Source organism: Coenobita brevimanus, chromosome 94, assembly GCF_032717465.1.
Source record: "Coenobita brevimanus isolate Jiangsu-jjx chromosome 94, ASM3271746v2, whole genome shotgun sequence".
Lineage (NCBI taxonomy): Eukaryota > Metazoa > Arthropoda > Malacostraca > Decapoda > Coenobitidae > Coenobita > Coenobita brevimanus.
Genome location: NC_137047.1, coordinates 11,938,876 through 11,963,190, shown reverse-complemented (window position 1 = coordinate 11,963,190; position 24,315 = coordinate 11,938,876). Strand labels below are relative to the sequence as shown.

Genomic DNA, 24,315 nt, shown 5'->3' with positions numbered 1-24,315 from the left:
TCCTCTCCACATGGCCAAGCCACCTCAGTGTGTTTCTCCTGATGCTTTCTATCACATCCACATCCAGACCACAACACTCCTTCACGTCCTCATTTGTCAGTCTGTCTCTCCATGTGACTCCGCATGCCCCTCTCAAATAACTCATTTCCACCGCTCTCTGCCTCGACTTTTGTCTCTACAACGAGGTCCAAGCTTCACTTCCATACGTTAAAGTTAGTATCACAATACTGTGTAGTAACTTTTTCACTTCCATGCTCACTTCCCTGTTTCTTATCACTGCTTTCAAGGAACCAGCAACCTTTCTTCCTTATTGTACCCCTTCAAGCACTTCACCCTCTAAACTTCCTTGCTCATCACACTACCCAAGTACTTAAACACACTCACATTTTCCATTTCCTCCTCATCCAACCTTACTGTACAATCACTGCCTTCTTTTCTTTCAGAAACCATAACTTTACTCTTCTTTACATTCGCCTTTAGATTCCATTTCTTACACACTCTTCCAAACTCATCCACCAAACCTTGCAGCTTCCCTTCGTCTTCACCTAACAACACAGTATCATCTGCAAACAACAGTACAGGGAGTTTCCAAACACTGCGCTCTCTCATCAGGGCCACTTCAACATCCACTGCCCTACCTTGTATCTCCTTTATAACCCCATCGATATATAGATTGAACAACCATGGAGACATGACACATCCTTGTTTCAATCCAACCGTCAAATAGAAAAATTAACTGAGTTCACTATCCACATACACTGCAGCCTTAGCTTCCTCATATATACTCTTCACGGCATTCAATAACTCATCTACTCCATATATTCTTAATTCTTTCTACAGTCCTTGTCTATCCATACAGTCCTTGTCTATCCACCCTGTCATATGCCTTCTTCAAATACAAGAAGGCCGCATACAACTTCTCTTCCTTATCTAGAAAATTTTCTGCTAAAGATCTAAGAATGAATATCTGATCTACACAACCTCTCCCCTTCCTAAAACCTCCCTGTTCTTCTCCAACGAATTCCTCTGTTATTTCCCTAACATTTGATAAGTATCCTACCACATACTTTTCCTATTACACTAAGAAGACAAATGCCCCTATAATTACCACACACTTCTTTTCCCCTTTTCCTTTGTACAGGGGGATAATCATACATGACATCCAATCCTCCGGGACCCCCACGTTCCTCCTAGGCCAATCTGCACATCTTCCACATCCATTATACTATTGTCTCTCCCCCTTGCTTCAGCATTTCACCACACACTCCATCAATTCCTGGAGCTTTCCCCATTTTAACTTTCTTCATTGCTTCCACAACTTCCATCCTACTGATTTCTTCCTCTCTTCCCACATTCCTCCATCTCCCAGCAAATTCCCCAGCCACTTATACTCACATTACTTTCATTCTCTATGTTCAACAGTTCCTAAAAGTGTTCTGTCCATCTGCTCACTTTTTCTCCCTTCTCCACTAGTAATCTACCATTTTTATCTTTCATTCTGCAGATAACTTCTTTGGCACCCTGTCTAACTCTCCTTACCTCATTCCAGAACATTTTCTTACATTCTCTCCACTTTACACTCAAATTCCTTCCAAATTCCTCATCCACTCTCTTCTTACTCTCTCTTACTATACTTTTCACCTCTCTTTTGCTCTCTACATATCTCTCTCTCTTCCGTCTCTCAACTTCTTCCATGTCCCTGTTTCTCATCCACTGACTATATGCATTCTTCTTTTGTGCCGCAGCCTGTCTCACCTCTTCATTCCTCCATGCTGTTCCCTGCACCCCCTTTTGTCATCTCTTCACCTTACACGCCACCTCACATGCTGCACAGATTTCTTCTCTGAATATCTTGAACACATCTTCCACGCCCCCCATCTGCTCCAATCCATATTTACCCAATCACTCCTCCACTTCCCTCTTATAATCTGCCTATTTTTTCCATCCCTCGATGCCAGGCAGTTTTCATCACGGTCATCCTCCCAGTACAGGCAGTTTCCCCAAAATTGATTGTTTTCAAACCTTAATATCTCAGAAAGTATAGCTGTTAGGGAAACAGATTTAAGACCATATTACTCACCAACTGTTCTTCTTGTGAATGAAAGCATCCCTAGGTAAGTGGTGCCATCAATTAGTGGGGATGTCATGAAGAAAGGCTACTTGCGGTGCAGGAGGCGGACTGTGTTTGACTCTCATCGCAAGGTCAAGACTTGGGTCTAGTTGCGCACTCTCTCATGAGTGTACGTAACACTGACTCCCCAGGGAGAGTGGCATATTTATAATGCTGCCCGACGTTGTGCCTAGAAATTTTCCATGTAGTAATCGATCTGCCCAACTTTCCATACTCACTGCTGTGGACATGAGTCATCACCTGGTACATGTGGCTTGCATATGATTTTCTGGCTATGACAAAGTTGCACCTTGCCCAGTTTGTGTGAAGGACTCACACAGGTACAATAAAACGTGAAGGAGACAATACAGTACTTACTCAATTTTCCCACACTGTCGTACAACTTTGCATTTTGGAAACACTTTGAGAGGAAATTTCCATCTTTCCATTGTCTTTTTTCTGCAGGCAGCCTGCACTGGTGTAATGAATACCATATTCTAAACTTGTGACATACCAAGAGGTAGATGATTGTACTGTGGGTTATGCTTTTTGGCACATTTTTTTGGCCTGCAGCTAATACTTTCCTTACTAATTCTGTTCTGTTATACTTATTCTATTTTTACTTCATATCACGTATGGACCATATCATAAGGCATACCTTGGTTTAACGATGTAATTGGTTAGGTAAAACCCCATCGTTAGGCGGGGTATCGTATATCGGGGTACTTTCAACATGTAAAGCAATGTGGGGCGTTTACCAGCCTTGGGTTTCCCCCGAAACCAAGCCCAAAGCCCACTCAAATGAGCCCAAAAACAAGTTTAAAGCTGATCTAAATGGCCTAATAGCTGTCAAGGAAGCTAACCTAAGTCTAACACCTGCAAATAGCTCACTAAAACCAACAAGTAAAATCTGAAAATTGTTAAATGTAAGTGGAAAAAATCAAGCTTAGTAAAACTGTACCTCAGAATGACAGTGTTCACCACACCTATGGCTAAAACACATCAATATAAGTCTAAAAACAGTTTATAAATCGACCTAAACACACAGTTTTAGACTAAAATATCATCAAAATCAGTAAAGAAAAATATAAACCCATCGTTAAACCGGGGTTTAGCCATTGTTAGGTAGGGTATGGTGGTATTTCTACCCCCCCATCGTTGACGCGGGGTATCGCATCTAGGGGTATCGTTTGTCGATGTATTAGTGTATTTTGTATAATAAAACAAGGCCGAGCAATGTACATAAGTGCCATCCAAGAAAGTTATTTTCTACAGGTGTGCATAAGGTTTTCTTTCATAAGTGGTAGGGTAGCTCAACATATTTACAAAGACTTCACATATCAGCTTTGGACATAGTAATTTCATCCATCCATCCATCATCCAGTCATGTGTCACCCCTTGAGGAACGTAGGTGCCCAGGGTTCGGCAAGTTGGTCCTGACATTTAAGATGAGAGTGACCAGCCTCACTCATCTCTGAGTGGCATTACATGAGCAATAAACTCCAACCACTCCATGGATATAAATCTGCACTGACTCAATCCGACTGGAGTGCCTTATTTACTCACTAAACCACCAGACGCCATAATTTGGTTATGTGGTTACCACCTAGTGCAGTAAATGGTTTCCTGGTGTACAGGTAACCATTTGGCATGTCACCCAATGTCTAGTCACCCATAGGCAGAACCTATGTAGTTACTTAGACACACACACACACACACACACACACACACACATATTTGTACGTCTTTGTCCGCTATTTACATACATGCTCCCACACACCTGTGCTTAGAATTCACGTTCACAGTGGAAAATGAAAAAGCACTGTGGACAAAGTGCAGTCTTGCACTCATGACAATGATAAGCCTTTTTCCTGCGAGCAGTGGGCCAACATTTTGCCACTGAACACACATGGCAATGCCTGTATGACATACACCCTGCAGGTGTCCGGCCTGGGTGAACGAGATAGTGCCGTGCCAGGTATTGTGCACTTGCCAACCTGTCAGCCGGTGGCACCTGGTACACCTGCCTCCTTCTGCCTTCAACCTCAACAGGTCCATACTTTTCAAGGAGCTGCTGTGCCAGTTCTTTCTCATACTCACCAAAGGAAAGACTCATACCCACAACCTCACTGTAAAGTATGGAACTGTTCAGAATACTGGTATCCAAAAGGCGTATGAATTCCTTTTTATACCATCTGCAAGACTTCCAGAGGCAGTCTGTCTCTCCAGTCTGCATGTCAGATTTATCCACGAGCTGCTTGTTGATACTGTGACCACTGACGGCATCTGGCTTCAACACGGGTTGCCTGGTCCTGTAGTCTGTCTTGCCTGTGTCCTGCATAACCCCCTGATGAACTGTGGTAAACACATTGACCTTTCGCGTGTCATGCCAGTGAATGGCCAATATATTACCACATTTCCGGGTTAGCAAGGCACCTTTATCAGTCTTTTCTGGGAATGATGGAGAATTCCATCTGCGGGCATAGATAGTTCCACAGATACCAGTCTCATGCTGAAGTAAATACTGCATCAATGTTTGGGAGGTGTGCTAGTTATTGGTGTACAAAATTTGGTTTTTGCGGAAGTACCTGTCTATCAGCACTTTTACCACAGCAGCAGAAAACCTATGGTGATCATCGCTTGGTATATCCAAATCTATACCGGAATACACTATTACATTTAGCACATATCCAGTTTTGCAATTTCACAAGACAAAGAACTTTAACCTAAAGTGGTGTCGTTTGGAAGGCAGATACTGAATAAATGCTAAACATCCCGGGAATAGAACTAGCAACTCGTCGAGAACTACTGTCCGATAAAGCCGGAAAAGCCTGATAAATGACTCCTTTTGCATGGTGAGCAGAAACCTAATCTTCCACAGCTTGTCATTTGGTGCTGGGCCATAATTCCTGTTGAAGTGCAGGAACTTCAGAATGGCTAAGTACCTGTCACAGGCCATATACTCATACTTACCAAAGACAGGTGTGTGAGCATCTCATCCCATACCCAATGGTCGTGTAAGACATGCTTCTTTACATGAGCCATTATCGTAGTCAATGCGAGCCACACATACATTTCTCCCACCTCTATTGCCATCCATTCTATCATTTTTGCACTCTCAGTCATAGAGACCTCATGATAGCCAGCGGACAGAGATAGCCTGGTGAAAGTTTATCTCGCCCACCAGGTACTGTAAGATACTCGTCGTAAATACAGCCTGAAAGAAGGACAGGATTGTTTGTTGTCCTGCCCCCAGGTGCTCCCTCCGAACACCTGCCTGTGTCTCATCAAAGGCAGGTAGGGTTGGCTGGAAGCCATCACCTTTCTCCCACACAGCCGACGCTGGGGTTGCTAGGGCGTGCTGTGCCAGGAATGAGATGCCTCTTTGCACCACGTGCATGCACAATGCCACGGGCAGGGGGGGAGGAGAAGGAGAGGTGGAGGTGGGGGAGGACATGGGTGATAACTCACCTGAAGCGGGGACTCCCTAAGGTGATGCTGGCTTGTTGCGTGGACAAGTTGCGGCAACTGCAGACCTTACTGTCCTCACATATGAAGGGCCAGGTTGTGGGGGCATGCCCCTTAAGGTGCTAGGTTGTGGTGATGAGGGTCTTGGCGGGGAAGGAAAGCGCCTTTCTTGCTGGGAGCGTGGTGGTGGTGAGACATGGCGCCAGCGTTTGTGGAGAAGGTGACCATCATCATCACTAACACTTCCTTCTCTTGCCCTACCTACTGACGCATCCTTCTCTTCATCTGAGACAGATGCGTCACTTTTGTATGCCTCTTCAACCTTTCCATGCCCATTTCCAACATGTCTGAGCAAGCAGATGTGGGCGCACATGACACTTCACTCTCCATGTGATAGCTTCCTCCCTTCTCAGAGGAAGTTTCCCCACTCTCGACAAGAGTGGAGACAGTTCATCCAGTGCACTCCCAATAGCACTGTCACTAAGCCCTTTCCTCACATCCATGGGCAGGAGTTTGGCAGGAGTGGAAGAAGCAAGGGAAGCCATGGGCAGTGGGGGCAGAATCAGACAAGGACAAATTAGAAAACATTGCACTTCACCTGGCCAAGGCACGGGACAGACTGACTCACGCTTTAGTGCAGTGGCAGGAGTCTGTCACCACTGTTTGGTGACGAGCTAAAGTGGCGGCAGCTTCAAACAATGGCGCAAAAATGTTTGCAGTTATATCCAACATCCGGCATCCCCAATCCATAAACTTTGCATCAGATGTAACCGTTCCTTGGCGAGTAAGGGATAATCTAATCAGTATATCTCTTTACCTTAGCTCACTGTATTGTTACTGCATCCAGATGATTTTTTTATTTTATATACTCCAGGAGTTCATGCACTGAAAGGCTGTGATGTCAAACACACAGTATTAATACTTGTTAATCTTGAGCAACACAAGCACACATTTGCATTTTGTGATAGTTTGGAAAGTACACTGATGAACACATTGCCTATGAGCATTCTTGCAAAAATTGTGTCACTGGTGGATCAATTTGCTTAAAGTTAAAAATTGTGTCACTGGTGGATCAATTTGCTTAAAGTTTTTAGTTTGCATTTTAGTCTCCCTATTGTGGTTTAATCAACCCTGCTCAAAGCAGTGACCACCAAAGAATTATGACAGTTGGGCATTTCTAAAGTCTGATGTCTTTCAAGGTCTTAATAATCTCAGTGACAAAAAATGTAATGATTATGCTATGTACTGAATGCAGTGATAGTTCACCCATGATTACATTTTTTCTCTCTCTATTTCTGAATCCTTCTTCTCCCATTTTTAGGTGGGAAAAAGTTAGGTTGATGATAATGATGATTAAGTGTAATACTGTAGTATCCTCATACCTGTCTGCCCCCACAGCCACAGCCACACAGCAACAACTATCCAGCATCTCCCCAGAAGGCCAGTGAGAGCTACACTCCCTTGGGTGCACTCTCCACCATGCAGCCCGTCATGAGTCCCGGAGGCTCTCATCATATGCACCACCACCACCACCACCCTCACCACCAGCCACACCACCAACCCCACCACCCACACCATCAGCCCCCACCCCACCACCACCCTCATGCACCACCACCACCACACCATCCTCCTCCACCTCACCCCCACCCATCTGCACCCCACCACCATATCACATCTCATCACCCACCACCACCTCACCCCAGTCCTCATAATTATCCTCAGCATCATCATCACTCCCATCACCAGCCTTATCCACCTCCACATCCACACACTCACCCAGGCCCAGCCCCTCCCCCACCTACTCATCCACACACTGCCACAGCTCCACCTTCTCACCCACACTCAGGCTCTGGCCCTCCACAGCACCCACACTCAGCCACTGGCCCACCTTCACACCCACATACAGGCACTGTCCCACCCCCACACCCACATTCAGGAACTGGCCCACCACCGCACCCACATTCAGGCACTGGCCCACCACCACACCCACATTCAGGCACTGGCCCACCACCACACCCACATTCGGGTGGTGCCCCACCCCCTCACTCACATTCAGGCACTGCCCCACCACAGCACCCACAGTCAGGTCCTGGCCAGTCACATCCTCATTCTGGCACTGCCCCGCCACCACATTCACATTCAGGCACTGCTGCACCACCACACCAACATTCAGGTGGTGCACCACCACAGCACCCACAATCAGGCACTGCCCAACCACAGCACCCACATTCAGGCACTGTTGTACCACAGCACCCACATTCAGGCACTGCCCCACCACCACACTCACACTCAGGCGCAGCTCCTCCCTCACACCCACACTCTGGCACAGGCCCTCCCCAACCTCCAGGCCACCATTGTGGCTACAGACCACCATCTCAGACCCCACCAACATCAGGAAACAACCAGCATGGCAGCTCAGTACAAGGAAATGTCCCACAAGGACCCCCCTCCTACCCTAATCACTCCTCACCTGGGTACACTCCACTCAGCCATGCACAGTCTCCTGTCCACCCCACCCACACCCCTCACCACTCCCCCAAACAGCTGGCTTCCCCAAACCAAGTCTCGCCAGGGTTGAAGGGTGGGATGGGGCAGGGTGTTGCTAACCCTCAAGCTGGATCACCCCGTGCTGTACCACCCCCAGGTCAAGCGGAGCGTCACCACTCTGCATTCACTGCCCCAGCACCCTCAACTCATTCTCCAGCTGCCTCCACTCATGCTGGTGAGTAGCTTCAGTGGCAAGTTTGGTGTGGGTTGTGGTGATACTGTTGCGGTGAATCGTGCAGCTTCTCAGCTTGAGTGACCTGCTTTTCTCAGGAACAGGTAACGTGTCAGCTGTAGCCTCGCATAATGACCCCTTCTCTGGTTGCTGCTACAAATCACAGTTTACATTAGCTAGCAAGTATCAGAGTACTGTAAAGCATATTTAACTTGTTAATTTGCTATCTGACAACCTTCATTAGCCTCATTTTAACCAGGGGACAGGCATGCTTAACAGTACTTGGTCACAGATCCGTAAATTTACCAGTATAAAAAAATAAATAACTTGCCAACTGTTTTGATGATGTTATTCAGAATTAATATATGATATACATTTGATATTGGTGTACTCAGATGAGTCTCCATAATGTCAGTAATAAATTTCCTTATGTATTTAACACTGTCAGGGGTGAGTGTAACTACTACCCTTCAATCCATTACCCATAGAATCAACACACGTGTCAGCTCACACTTCCCAGGGTTCCTGAATAACTTCTAACATCACTTTAGTCTCATCCCTCACTCTCTCATCCCTCACTTTATTTCACACTCTTGTCCCACGTGTGATACTACAGCAGTGCTTTTACGAACCCACCCAGCTTGTGTGTTTGAGTGTGGTTCAGTGGGGGCCTTTGTGTGCTAATAATGGTGAAGGTAATGTTTGTTATTGGCTCTCACCTGTATGCAGCTGTTAAATGTAGTGTAATACAGTGTGTGTGTGTGTGTGTGTGTGTGTGTGTGTGTGTTAATGCACAATGAGTCAGATACTGCATATGATCATGTACTGTACCAAATGTGAATGTGATTTATGTGTTTGTCAGTTGTGAGAGTGAACCAAAGAGTGATAATGCTAATGAAAGTGAAGAGTGTACATATCACTGGTAACAGTAAGGCAGGTATAGCAGTGATGGTAATGTGTGTCTTGTGGGCGACAGTGACTGCATGATGTATACTTTGGGTGACAGTGACAGTAGTGTCTATGCTGTGGGTGACATGAAGGCTGATATAACGATATAACTGTGACAGCAGTGTTTGTGGAGCACATGACAATTACAGCAGTGTTTACTGTGGGTGACAGTATTGGTGTGACAGAGACAGCTGTGTGTGTATGCTGCGGGTGACAGCCTTGCATTTCCTTGCAGGCTACCAGCCAGTGAGTGGCCCCATGCCGGTCAAGGTGAATTACTCAGCGGGGACCTCAGATGGCTCCGGGCCCTACAAGGCTGGCAAGGGGTCCCCAGTGGCAGCGGCCCCTCCATACTCCTCCCCATCTAGGCTCACCTCACCCCCACTGCCCATCAAGGCACCCCCACCTCAACCTGGCTCAGAGCCCTACTCACCCCCCTACCAATACCCTGCCTATAGTTACCCCCCAGCCCCACCTCCACCACATGTCCCACCCTATGACAAATACTACTCTCGGGGTGCCACATACTTTTACTCCCCAGGGTACTCTGGGGGTCAGTATGCAGCCCCAGGGGCAGAGTATTCCTACCCTCCTCCTCCCCCTGGGGGTGTTCACTATTCCCAGGAAAGCTATGCCTCTTACACCCTATGTGTCCCAAATCCCCCACCCCAGGGCCCTCCCCAGGCTCTGGCTTTACCCCCTCCACCCCCAACCTCTTCTGGCCCGCCCCCCCCAGCATACGCCACATATCACTACTCGGAATACACACCGGTCTTCACGTATCCTCCCCCGGGTACGATTCTTAAGATAAACTTCATAGGTGTGTTTTGTTTGCCCCGTTTGTTTGTTTGACTGTTATAAAAGCATGCCATTAAATACTTTGTGGTTGTCTTGTGCTTACTGCTCGGGCTTAGTTATTCTTAATAATGCTTTATGTTTTTTTTTATTAGTCATGTGCCATATAAGTTTTTATATATTTGTTTTTATAGGCATTTTTCCATAGCATGGCACAGCTTGCTAGCTTAGAAAATAGATTTCATTGTAATTAGCTATTTGATTGAATTTTAAATGTGCATTTTTTTTTTTTTTTTAGTATATTGTGTACAGTGTTTATTTTAAAAACTATTGCATTATAGCTTCATTTCTTTACAGGCCCATCATCTCAGAGTACAATATGCTGTTCGATGGATTCAAAAAACGTGCATACCTGGCCCCCTACTGGAGGTAGAGGGCCAGAAACTTCATCCAACTCCAACCAGTGCAGTGGCACAGGGCAGGGTGGAGCTGGGGGTGGGAATGGTGGTGGGGGTGGCAGCAATGGTGGTAGCGGTGGTGGGGGTGGGGGTGGGGGTGGTGGTGGCACCAATAATAACAGTAGTAGCAGCAGCAGTGGCTACCAATATCAGAACCAGCACCGCCCTTCACACCAGCCTTCTCAATCTTCCCCCAGTGAGGTTCCTCAGGGCTGTGGTGCAGCTTCAGTCTACCACTCTGGTTCCCTCACCACTGTCATGACCACCTGCACACAACCCACCATCCAGGTGTTTGGTGCTGTTGTGCCCCAGCCAGCAGTCACCCTGATGCCATCCCAGGACCCCCAAGCAGCTACTGCCCCTCCTCCCAATGCCCCTCCACCAGTGCCTGCCCCAGTGCCTCCCATCGTGCCTCTCTCTCAGTCTCAACCTGCCACAGTCACAACTGCAGTGGCTACAGTCACCATTCCTGGCACCCTTGGGGTACCTCAAACCCCCACTGGACAGCTAACTACTAAGCCAGCTCAGGCAAACACAGCTGGCTCTGGAACTGCTGAGACTCCACTTACTGCTGTACACCAGAGTTTGGCTTACATGTCTGGTGTGGCCCAGTCTCCAGCTGCCCCTGGTACAAGTAATTCAGCCATGACCTTGGACACATCACAGTCTGCTTCACTACCTTTGCAGCTTACATCATGTGCAGGTGGTGGTACAGCTTCTTCAAAAGTTTCTACAGCAGTTGTTACTGGAGTTCCTCAGACTGCTAATGTTTCAAGGTCAAGTAATGCTTCTGTTGCTGCTACTGACAGTGATGGTAGTCATGTGGTGTCTTATTCAACTGTGTCTTCAATAAACCCTTCTTCAGAATTTTCCTCTGCATCTCCTCACACAATCACCACTCCAGCACAGGTCCCTGTGCCAGTAACTTCTCAGGTTTCACAGCCAGTCTTAAGTCATGTCCAGGCTTCAACAGCTGTCATCTCGGGCAAGCCTCATTCTCATGTTGCTCCCACACACGTCACTACAGCAATTGTCACAGGCATTCCCAGTCATGCTGTAGCCTCAACACAGCCAACCACTGTAGTCACAGGGGTTTCCTGTCCTGTCACAGTGTCAACTCGAGCAACTACAGCAGCAATCACTGGCATTCCTCAGTCATGCAAGGGATCATCCTCAGTCAGCAGCTCACAGCTGCCACCATCTTCATCTCATCATTGTTCCTCAGTGTCTCTCTCAGAACAGTCTAAGAAACCCAGTGTTGTGTCCAATACGTGCCACACATCTCACCAAAATCAGTCAGGTGATAGAGGGATTCTCAGAGTATCACAGCCAACAGCAAATCAAGCTGGAGTGAGTTTGATTGACAGTAAAGCATGGGGTCACTCAGCACAAAGTATGAAAAGTGAGATACCTCCTGTACTTAGCACTGCATCAACTGCCACAGTCACTACTACAGTTGTTCCAAACCTTGTGTCCACACTGGCCACTGCAGTTAGAACACCTGGGGTTCAGAGATCAAGTGCTTCATCATCACAAAATATCACAACTGTTGTAACCAGTGTGAAGGAGCCTCACCAAACAAACTCACAGGTTATGACAGCTGTCGTTGCTGGTGTGCCTAAATCCTCTCATGGATGCCATGTTAACACAGCTGTTGTATCTCCTCGTCTGTCTGTGGGAACTTATGGTACATCTGGTGTACCAGGCATTACTAGCCCAGTAAGTCATGTGAAAGACTTAAAAACAACGATTTCTGAGACTCCCAGTATCATTCCCTCAACGCAAGTTGTCTCAGATGCTCCTGAAAATGTTCAACGTATATCTTGGTCAAATGAAACTTTACCAAGAAAGCAGATCATTCCTGGATTAACTCCTAGCCTAAGTAAAGAACATAGTATTAATGCCACTTGTAATAGTGCTGTTGACATATCTGTTTCATTACAAAAATCTGTTAGTAATGCTGTAGATCTGACAGTTTCTGATACACAAGTGACTAAATCCAGAAGAGTGCTGGACACAACTCATGCTGCCTTTCCCAGAGGAACAGTTAAAGAGGGCTCTCAGAATACATGTACAGTGCCTCCCATGGATGAGAATGGTACAATCATTGGAGAGTGTGTGCCGGCTAAGAAAAGGAAAGTTACAAGTTCTGTGTCTGATCTGGAACCTATAACCACTGCCACCCTTACTCAAGTTACTTCATCCATTACAAGTTCAAACAAATCCAATACAGATTGGAGTCCTACACAGTCCGGAATATCTAAAGAGACACTTGGAAACTCTTGTGCCTCCAGTGTTAATAATGAAACTTCTGTTGTGACGAATGGAATCCACACTACATGTGATGTGTCTGTACCAGAGGTCAGAAGTAATGAGGATAAGAACACCATGAGCTCAGTTACAAGAAATTCACCTATACCTGGATTCACTAGTGCTGCTAGGCAAAACTCTGGGAAGACAAGCACGGAGACTCACACTACTAGTACAGTCAAACCTTCCTCCAAATCACCCTCAAATAGTCTACCAGGGCATACAGGTGCTACAGAAGGTCAGTCTGAGGAAGTGCAAAGCAAAGAAAGTGATACAGTAAAAAGCTGCACAACAGCACAACAAGGTTACCAGAAACCAGGCAACAGACACTTACTCTGTCAAACCTTGCCTACACCCACACTTGTTAAAACAGCCACTGCCCAAAGCAAAGCCAAGTTAATGACAAGCTCCACTCTTCCCAAGATGTTGGTTAAATCAGAAGATAAATCTAAAGATATAAAACCTAACATTCCACATAGTGTTCCACTGAATCAGAGTAATTCAGGTCCTACTGAAACAATTTCAAGTACAATAGCCATCAGTAAGTGCGCTAAAGAAGAGTCGGGACCAAGCCTGACAGACATAAAGACAGGTGTGATAAATCTTACTAGTGGGACTCGTAAGAGAGGTCGGCCTCCTAAAAATCGAGATTCCTGTGGTGAAGTAAGCACAACTGAGACACAAAGCACAAATGCCTTTCCAAGTTGCAATCCAAAAAAGTCAGATGTAGACAGTAATTCAAAAAACTCAGTTAGTGTAAGTGACAATGATTTTAGCCAAAGTAAGACACTGGACGGTACTCATCAAAGCAGTAATAATAACAAAACCTTGAGATCCAATTTTGAAGAAAAGAAAAAAGGTATTGTCCAGTCATCAAATGTGGCCCTTTCACCAACCAAACAAGCTTTAGACTGCAAACCTGACTTAAAACCTGTGGGACCAATGAAAATGATAAGCATTAAAACTGAAGCATTGCCAAAAATTAAAACTGAAAAGATATCCCCTAAAGGAGTAGCTAAGCCTTCATCTCCTTTTAAAATTATCCCGAAAGATATTGATCACTTTAAGACGAAAATTGTAGCTGGGCCTGATGAAATTCCTCTGAAAAGTGGTTCATCACCTAGAAAAATGGAGTTACCCTCACCCAAAAGTGCAAATTTATCAGAAAATCTTAAATTAACCAAGGCTGCACGAGATGTGAAAAAAGCTCCTTTTGGACTGCTAGGTGACCAAAGAATGGCCAAAAATAATGTATCTGTAGTTGCACCCAAATCAAAATCTAAAGAAACTTTGGACAAGAAATTGGTTACTGTTAAAAAGCGGAATGGTGAAGGTGGGGCTGCTAGTGGAAAAGGAACTTCAGGTACAAAGACAGGAAATGTAGACAATTCAGATAAAGTTGCAGTTATGGGAAAAAACCAGAACACAAAGATAATGAAATCTGCCAAGTCTGGGAAAACAGGTACACGTCGCTTCCCTCCTAATGGACGTATCAATCGCAAAAAAAGCCTACTGGCCTACCTCAAAGAAAAGAACAATGAAAGTGACACTTCCAGTGTGGATTCTGAGGTGCCAAGTGCAGGTCGCAAGAAAGGTAAAGGTAAAGAAGACCCAGCAAAAGTCAGCAATACTTCTGCTCCATTTCACACCTCCCCTCCACTCCCCATAACTACTGGTGCTGTGACCCGCCGTAGGAGCACTGCAAGTCAAGGAAAGTGCAAGGCAGTCAAGAAACCAAAATGGGTCCATAATTGGTCGTGGGAGGGAGAGTCATTTGAAGGGAAGATCTGGCTAAGGGTAAGTAAAAGAATCCCCATACTGTACTTCATGCACCAGTATCATAGAATGATAATTATTGAAATTTCATTGTGGCTGTTGCCAAGTGACTTAGTTAAATTGAGGAAACACCTTGTATCGCACTCAGTACATAACTCAAATTTTGCAATATGCTGTAAAACTCAGTTATTGCTAGTTTTCAAGTATAAATCATCCTGAAAATATTACCCAATAGGAGAGGCCTCTTACAAGTAATATTTTATTACAGCTTAATATTGCACATATAAAACCTCCTTTGTTTTTAGATTTATCCACTTTCCCCCATTCAGACTTTTGGTTTTTATAAATTGTACTTTGCAATGTGGTTTTGTTGTACAAACAACTGCTGTACTGTGGTATGCAGCACTGATATAATCATGGGAAACAAAACTATTACTGTACTTGAGATACGGTATGTACTTTATTGGTAAATTAAGGTAACTCGGAAAAAAAGAGTGCTTGATGTTCACAATATGCTGTATTTCAATATTTTTTCGTACAGTATTATATAAATTGCAGGATCCCTGGAGCAAGGATTCTGTGGACTTAAATGATGTGTGAATGATTGTGTCACTAATTTCATTGGGAATACTGTCAAACTCTTCGTCTATCTTCCTATCCTAATATCTCTCTCTTTTCATTTCTATATTTTATTTCTATTTCTATTTTATTTTATTTAATCAAGAATAAGGGTTATTATGATGATGATGATTTATTGAAAAAGGGGACTGGTACTTTTCCTTTTCCCCCAGTAAATCCATAAGTTTATGTCATAGATGGGAGAGAGCAGTACACAGGAATTCATTAACTGTTTATATGATACTGGAAGAAAGCAACAAAGAGTTAATTGGTGGATGCAGAACCATTATGAGATCTAAGTTCTTTGTTGTTAGTTGCTGTTGCTTAAATCTGGTCGGTCTAGCTAAGCAGACCTGTCAACCACAGGTAAGCAACTGCTTCTTTAAGGTCATCCTACATGTACAGTACAGTACATACACCATGAAGGGATCCTGCACCCCCTTATGGTAGATATGGCCTCACTATGGTTGAACCAGGGTTATTCCCAAGGCGAGGTGTAAGAAAAATATGAAGAGGTTAGGCTCCCAGGTGGGTGCCACAGCTGTTCCACCCTGGGTGAGCAGCACCACCACATGTAGGCTTCTTGTTTTACACCATCAGTCTGCCATGAGAAATTAGCGCAAGTTGAATCTTACAAGCTGTTCCATAAGAACCATTGTCCAGCTGTGTATCTATTGCCAGACGCCTCAATCCCATTTGGTTAAAATGTCTTAAGAAAATCCAAAAATTTTCTCCCAAAGTCTTCCTTTTGGCCATCTTGAGAAATGTACCCCTGTTAACACATACGTAAGAAATAATTAATGAACATGAATATAATACTGTAATAATAAGTCATGAATAAGTGGAATTGTAACTCACCTCTACCCTCTTGAGGTCTGAGGCTAGGTCTCCGAGCCCTTGGTCACTCCTCGGATGTTGGTCTGCTACTGTATTTTTCTGTGCACAGTGAGTTGGGATAGATATGTTTGTCCCATGTAAAACATGGGAACCCATTCATGCAAATGGAACCCATGCAAATGAGGGTGTACTTGTATAGAAAGTACAGTACAATGAACATCCTGAAACGAATTAACTACTTCAGAAACTAAAGTACAGTACTGTGCTGAAGTACAAGAAACAGCAAATGGTGGAGAAAGAGAAGACAGAGGAGCTGGGATAGGTGGCTCCAAACAGAGGGAACCAAAGACTGGAAGCCTACAAAAATTGCCCCTTCAAAAAAAACAAAATCAGGGTGCATTCATTTAGAGATTCCTGGACACACTAACTAGAGGTTTCAGACAGGAGGAAGACTCCCTGTGCTTACTGTGGATGTAAAAATTTAAGAGAGAGAGAGAGAAAGAGAGGCCATGTCCCTACCTTCCCCTCAGTCTGATGATGTTTTTCATTTTTTCTTGCTCTCTCCGGATAATATTTCTCTGTTTATTTATATTTTGCTCATGAAGGGGTGAGATGTAGCCATCTATTTTGTACTTGGAGGGGTTAAATATAGCCATCATTGACATTCACTGCTGAGAAGATACAGTATGGCATTAAAATATTTCAGTCGAGCAAAGGGGTTAAAGGAGGGAACATGCAAGCAGAAGATGAAAGAATAGTCGCCAGTGTAACAGCAGTAAGAGTACATTAACCCCTACACTGCGGGCATGTTTACCAATGTTTTACGTGTGCCGTGGGGTTATTCGGGCTCCGACAGACTCTCAAAAAATATTTACCAAAAATCAGTTATTAGTCCTAGAATATTAAAATTACATATGCTTATGGCACATACCTTCAGCTTTCTCCTGGAATGTTTGTTGAGCCTTCGTCGGTTACTGTAGGACTTGTGGAGACCTCTGAAGTTGGGTAACGAAGTCTCCACTTTACACTTCCCGACAACCCGTAATATGATTACCACAGCCAGATATTAACACTATAAACACTACTCTATGATTTTCAAGTAGTTTGGGATCCATATTCCAAAAAAAAAACCACTGTGAAAGCAATGAAAATTACGAGCGCGTCTGACCATTGCACTTGTGCTAGTTCGCTCTTGGTACTCAGTGATTTATTATTCATAAAACCCCTCACACTTTATATTTCTATTACTATACAACACTTATATATATCTATAGTCTTTATCCTTAAGTTTCCTTCAGTAGTATTAGTTTATTGTCACTGTAGGGATTCAATTTCTTTCAGTAAAATACGTAGCATTCACTTTCTCGTCCTGTATACTAGCATTGAGAGTGAATGTCACTTTCACCTTCACTCTCATAACTCATAGTATTCAGACATGCTAGAGTGAAACTTTCACTTTCATTACTCCTAGGGTATATGTACTACTCATTTACATTTCTATTTACGTTCTCTATTTTATTTACGTTATTTACATTTCTATTTTATTTACACTGTGTTATGCACTGTCACTTGAAGTAACTTATAAAACTATTTTCCACTGTTCATGTATATTTACATTCATTACTTTCACTTGCTGTTTACACATTATTTACACATTATTTACAATTCCACTTGCACTGTTTTACTCAGTAGAAAGATCGTAGTCACTCTTTTATCAATTGTCAGCCCTTTACCTCTTTCCACACGAGGTTTAGTAGGGGGTAAATGTCACAGGGCCCTTTGCATGGGGGTGAAAAGTCCCTGAAGCTAGCAAGAGCGAACAGACGTACCTCCACACTGGAAGATGAGAGTGAACTGATAAGGGTGGGCCGGGGTGGTGGCCTACATAGGGAAATCAGTACTCCCAACGTTAGCCTCTTGACACAGCTAATTTATAGCAGTGAAATGATTGGCTGGAAATCTAGACAATACATTATAAATTAGGTAGTTCCAGGTGAATGTAAATATCACTTAGGCATCTCCCTTCCCTCCTTATATGTATATTTATTACGAAAATAGATTATACGGCATATTTCAAGGGCGAAAATTAGCGAATGAGTGCATGTGAGGTGTTGTCAGGTGATAATTAGCCAATTCCAGGTGTATGGCACTCTCACTTACCTTATTTCTTTCTTGTATTTATTATTTGGTATAAGAATAGGGCATAGGGCATATTTCAATGGATGAAATCAGTGAAAAATTCCAAGGAAGATTTACTTAGCGTAGCACGGCTGGGCAGGCGAGAGGATAGGGTAATGGAGGGGGGGTAGGGAGGGGAGTCAAGAACGGGGAGAAGTGGCTAAATTGTCAGCAATGGATGGGAGTACAGATGAGATTAGGAGTGCTGACTAGTGTTGGACATTGGCAGTACTGATAGATGATACAAGCCCCCACTTGGAAGCCTGGGTGAATTCAAATAACACAGAATCACAAAAGCGACGCCCCGCGGTATGATCCCTTGCTCCCAAGCGTCACGAAAGTGACGCCCCGCGGTTAAGGGGTTAATGGTGAGAGAGAGAGAGAGAGAGAGAACTTGGATGTTGGACAGATGTAAAACCTTTGGCTTTACCCTTCTCTGAAGTCATTACACCTGTGTATAATGTACTGGTAAATGATGCACTAACCATTACTGACAGATACAGTACTGTATACATAAGGAAAGCTGTGTTCAGACTTTTCTGTCATATATTTAAAAATGCATGGTGCTTACTGCATTCAGATACTTTTTGCAAAGAATGTGCATCAGAGATATGTTAATACTGTACATCAGGGGCATGTTTAGAAATATTACAGCTATTTCTGTAAACTGTAACTGGTATTGTAACTTGGCAGAAGCAGGCTTATCAGGTAGTAATGAACTTTATAAACCAGTTTTCAGTACCTTACTGGACAACAACCAAAAAGAATGTCAAAATAGGCAGGTGATAATGAGAATGAAATGTATATTTAATATGCTTTGGACTACACTGATTCTGAAATTTTCTTTTCTGTGATTTTCTGTGGATGTATAGGGGGGGAAAAAAAAAAAAAAAAAAAAAAAGCAAATGTATGATAACTAACTGGACTGTGCCCAAAACTGTATTGTCCTCCTGAATTTTCTCAGAATGATGAACTGGAGCTACCTAGAACCTGCTACAATGCAATGCGTCACAAGGAAGGAGATGTGGTGCGAGTACGTGACTGTGTACTCCTCAGATCAGGGACACGCAAAACTGACTTACCCTTTGTAGCCAAGATTGCATCCCTTTGGGAGGATCCTGTCACTTGTAAGTTTATGCTCTTTACATATAAAATATTTTTGTTTATGTTCTCTTGATTTACTGTCTTTAACCCCTGCAGTCAGATGACTTCACTCACTGTATTTCCTTCTTGCTATCTGCAGATGACTTCATTCCACTTAAGAGAGACTTTTCAAACTGAAGGGGTTAGTTGAAACTATCAGCAATCCCTTCACTACCAAAGCACTCTCTGAGGTAATTAAATCATCTGGTAGCTGCAGGGATGCAGTGACCAATTTTAGGGTATCAGAGGTCTGAGAAAATTTTTGGCCAAAATAATTTTTAATCTACCATCAGGTTATTATGAAGTGTACTGACACTTGGAACCCCAGATAATGATTGGCAGGTTAATGTCATGACTGCAACTTCTAAAAACTGCTAAACTCAATATTTGAAAAGGAATAAGTGAAATAGTGAAATATATATGGTGGTATGTGATGTATTTTGAATAATCTCAAATACTCGATTAATTATTCATCAACTAATATGTAGATATTCATGGAAGCACACTTTCTACTGCATACAGTATCCATCCTTTGGCTCAACTTGGTTGGATATTCAACATTATGAATTTAATTGCATGAGGCACTAGAGTCCTTTTCTTGCAGAACTGATTTATTTTTAAACCCACTAGCGGATATGATGATGTCAATACTGTGGTACTACCGACCTGAGCATACTGAATCAGGGCAGCGGGATGATGCCCTGCCAGACGAGATCTTTGCTTCGAAGCACCGCGACCATCTTAGTGTGGCTTGCATTGAGGACCGATGCTATGTTCTCACTTTTAATGAGTACTGCAGGTGAGGGTCATGGATTAAATCTTATTAGCAGATCCTTCCTTCTTCATCTTCCTCCACCTCCTCCCCTGCCCCCACCCCCTTTTTTTCCACTCATATCATTATCATTCATTAATCCTACCCTTATCATTCTAGTCATACTTCTCATTTTTTAACCCTTCACTACTCTTTTTCACTTTTGTAAAATAACATGAAATGATTAAATTTCAGACTTAGGCTTGATGATGAGTCATGTTCAAAAATTTAAGATAAAATTATTGTACTCATTTCCTGATACATAGCCTTAACAAGACACCAGTGTTGTGCTACCCCAGTCTGCCTGATCAAGCAGACCCATCAACCTCAGGCAAGCAACCACTCCTGCAGGGCCATCCCATGCAGTTGATGTTCCCATACAACAGACAGTACCTCACCACAGCGAGGTGTGGGGATTAGGGGATTAGTGTGGAGTAGAAATTATGAAACCAAAACCAACCTAAAGTTGAAGAGTATCACTTGTAGGACAGAAGGCCTACAGTTAAAAGTCTTCAGACACATCCCATATACACTTCTGCCATATGACATTTCAGAAGTATAATCCACAAAATTAAAGCTAAATAAGAAAGTAAATAATTAAAACTGGTATATAAATCCCCCTAGCAGTTTCTTTAGCATCAAACATGTATACAGTACTCCTCAACTTACCAACCTCTTTAGTTACTTATCAGACACAACAACAGGTGGTGATGTTGATGCCTAGGCACATACTACACAACCAAAAGGACAGAAAATACTAAACATAGGAGTAATAAACAATGCAGATGGGCAAAATCATTAGTGTAGACAGAAAACACATTCTGAAGGGCAACATTAAGAAATACAAATTTAATAACACTTGGGCACTGACGGAATGTGTATGAATAACTAGGTGAAACACTGTTCATCACACTACAACACACTCTCCCTGTGTACCTCACAGTATGGACAAGCCTTCAGTAAAACCTCCATAAAAGATCTACTTTACCCAGGCTGAAGTGGCCAGAATCCTGTAGTCCATCAGGTACATGTCCGGATGAGTCTGGGACCACAGCATCAACATAATCACATTATAACATTCCAACAGGGCATTAACTGCTGTGACCTATGGTAGGCTGGGGTGCCCATCATCCACCCACTTGATGTAATGCTGCCTACTTATTCCTTGTTAACTGCTGCAACCCATATAACTTGGTGGTAGGTTGGAGTGTCCATTACTCTTGATGTAATGCTCCCAACTTCTTCCTTCATGTCTATCATTCTTTTTCTGTGTCTGTCCTCCTCTCTTCCTATTTCTCCCATCCTTGCCATCACTGTTTATTACTCTTCTCTTCACTTCAGGTGTCTGTACACTGAGTGACAAGCCAAATGGTCTCATATAGCCCAGGAAACCATTTAGAACTCTGTGTGGTAAACATTTTAACAAAATAACTTAGTGCCATGGAGCCTACTTTGGTGTTCCTGTTAGCTGGGTGGAGAGATAAGTTTGGCAATCACCCAGGAACCAAACCTCTGCACTAATCCCTGCACCCCACTCTGGCAAGGTACTGTTAGTCGCATGGGAGCATTGATTAATTGCCCTGCAGGTGTGGTTGCTTGCCTCCAGTTGATGGGTTAGCTTGATCAGACAGACTGGGGCAGCACAACAACAACAACCCATATAACAGTCCTATACCACATTAACTGCCTTCCTATAGTACATACTGTTTGCCACTGTACCCATAATGTACAGTGTGCCTTCCCTAAGTAACACAGCATTTCTTCCAGATACCGACGCTTTCTACGCCTGTTCCAAGAGGGAGTGTGCCCTGTGGCCACTCCTGTACCAGACCCAGAGGAGGGGTATTGTCGCAAGGATCGCCAGCCCCCTGGCTGTGTGGTGCCTGAGCTGCTCTTCTTTTGCCGTCGTGTCTATGACTACCGAATCAAGAGGTTACTCAAGAATCCTTACTGAGGGTGCGTCATGGGGGAGGGGGAGGGGGAGGAGGAGGGGCAGGTCAAAGACTATGCAGGCAGTGAGTGTGTGTCGGTAGGTGGTGATGGTGTTAGCGAAACCAGTGGTGGTGGTGATGAGACAACATTGTTTGAACTAAATGCCCTCATTATCTTGTGGCCAATTTAAACTGAGAATTTATATACTCTTGAAGGCATTACAGATAAATTTATTTAACTTAGTGAAAAAGAAATATAAGGATGGATATATACATAAATATATATATATAAATATTTATATATTAGTATTTATAAACTATATGAGTGAGGAGTGGGAATGAAAATCAAATATGTTAAGGAGCGCAAGAAGCAAGTGATTGTCATCCTCAAGATTACTGCCAGTGGGTCTCTAACTGTAGTGTCACAATAAGTATTTTTTCATGATCTACACTAATAGGTTTGTACAAAACAAATTTTATATGTATGCAATGCTTGTGGTGAGCAACTATTCAGTATCACCAGAATGACTGTTTAGTCAAGACTTATTTATGACAAATACTGTAGCTATACTTAGAGAAGGAATATTTCCTCATTGCCAGTTTTAAATACCTTGCTTAACAGTTGTGAGAGTTGAGCAGGCTACCTTATTTAATTTTTAACAAGTTATTTTCTGAACCAAAGTTTCACATTATCCTTGAACTATTTATATTCCTATGATTCTTGTCTAGCCAAATACGCTGTGTTCAAGAAAGCCTGTAGGTTTATACTTCTTCCTGAACTTTCCCCAGCTCGTAGTTAGATAACCAGTTTCCTGGGTCATCCAGGTGAATGGGGGCAGTTGATTAACATAGGAAAACATTGGTTGCTGCAAAGAGAAACAAAATAGAAAGTCAAATAGGCTAGTCAAAATTGGGAAAAAAAACGGTGGTGATTAGAAGAATGGCCACAACAAATGTGAAGCTGCTCATTTGTTGAATACTTGTTTTCTACAATTGTTGGACACACATCTCGCTGAATGTTTTATGCCTAATTAGCCATACTTTGCTGGCCAGTAAGTACATTGGCATTGTAATAGCAAGGAGGTACAGCTTTTTTTTTTTTTTTTTTTTTTTTTTTTTTTTTTTTTTACCTGAAATTATTTATATTGCTTAATATTCCACTGAACCCAGTCTCTTCAGTAAGTATGTTATTAACAAGGGATATTTTAGTTTAACTGATTATAAGTGTATAAATTGTTTTGTAATCAAGTATATAATTGTTGCAAGTCTAATACAGCCAAGTTTATATTAATTGTTATAATTTTAATTTGATAGTTTTCCTTTTCTTTGACAATCAGTGTTAGGTACATACATGTGAATATTAGCAATAATTCAGGTTTTTTATTTCATTTTGTACAGTTTTTATCCTACAAACTAGCAACTGAAACTAACCGCAAAGAGCATATCCTATAAAGTCATTGAGAGAGACAACCAGACATGTTTGTTTCCCATCCTTTATTGTAATGGGTGTTCTTGAGAGTATGTCTGTGTACCAACTGTATCTTGAATAAAGCCTCAGAAGCTCAGATTAAAATTGTGGGTTGCAGAACCATTCAAAGATTACAAGCCTCTGAACTAGTGAGTCCCTGGCTCATTTTTGCTTTCTCCAGCATGTGACAAAGGATATGCTTGTACAACTGACAGAAGAAGGATCAGATCTGAAGCAAGTGTGTAAGACTATATATCAGTGTCAAAATCCCACTGGGCCCATTATTTTGACTGTAACTAATATCACTTATTAATTTACAGAATGATAGGTTGTTCTGTGGATAAACAGCAAATGGTGATACTTTTCATCGGCACAAAATCCAATTGGGAGCAATACTGTAAAACTTAAATAGGGAACTCTGTAAAGAGGTTACTATTGCAATACTGTAACCTGTGATTTCAGTTTCTGAAGGAGCTTAGATTACTGTACAGTACTGTACATTAGAAACTAAGATGTACACAATATTCACTTTTTTTTTTTTTTTTTTTTTTCTGAACTTCTGAGGCTATGAAGTTCACAGTTAAGCTGTTAAAGCCTTGATGAAAGTGCTATGAGTACTCTGGAATCATTCAAACATTTTTCCACTTGTTGCAATAAAGCTATCTGTCTATAGCCAGACACCCAATCCATATAGTTCACAGGGGTGTGGATGTTTCATAAAATCTTCAAACTACCAAATAACTAC

At 43.0% G+C, this 24,315-nt stretch overlaps 1 protein-coding gene across 1 annotated transcript in view; it reads left to right on the top strand.

Moving 5' to 3' along the window:
- Hers (Histone gene-specific Epigenetic Repressor in late S phase) overlaps nt 1-22,125 on the top strand; it is a 33,139-nt gene extending 11,014 nt beyond the window's left edge. Inside the window, exons 3-10 of the mRNA XM_080282824.1 lie at nt 6,977-7,346; nt 7,878-8,300; nt 9,481-10,065; nt 10,398-10,529; nt 10,632-14,605; nt 19,182-19,344; nt 19,991-20,159; nt 21,939-22,125. Coding sequence (XP_080138950.1) covers nt 6,977-7,346; nt 7,878-8,300; nt 9,481-10,065; nt 10,398-10,529; nt 10,632-14,605; nt 19,182-19,344; nt 19,991-20,159; nt 21,939-22,125 — 6,003 coding nt within the window. The remainder of the gene's footprint in view (nt 1-6,976; nt 7,347-7,877; nt 8,301-9,480; nt 10,066-10,397; nt 10,530-10,631; nt 14,606-19,181; nt 19,345-19,990; nt 20,160-21,938) is intronic.
- The last annotated feature ends 2,190 nt before the right edge of the window (nt 22,126-24,315 follow it).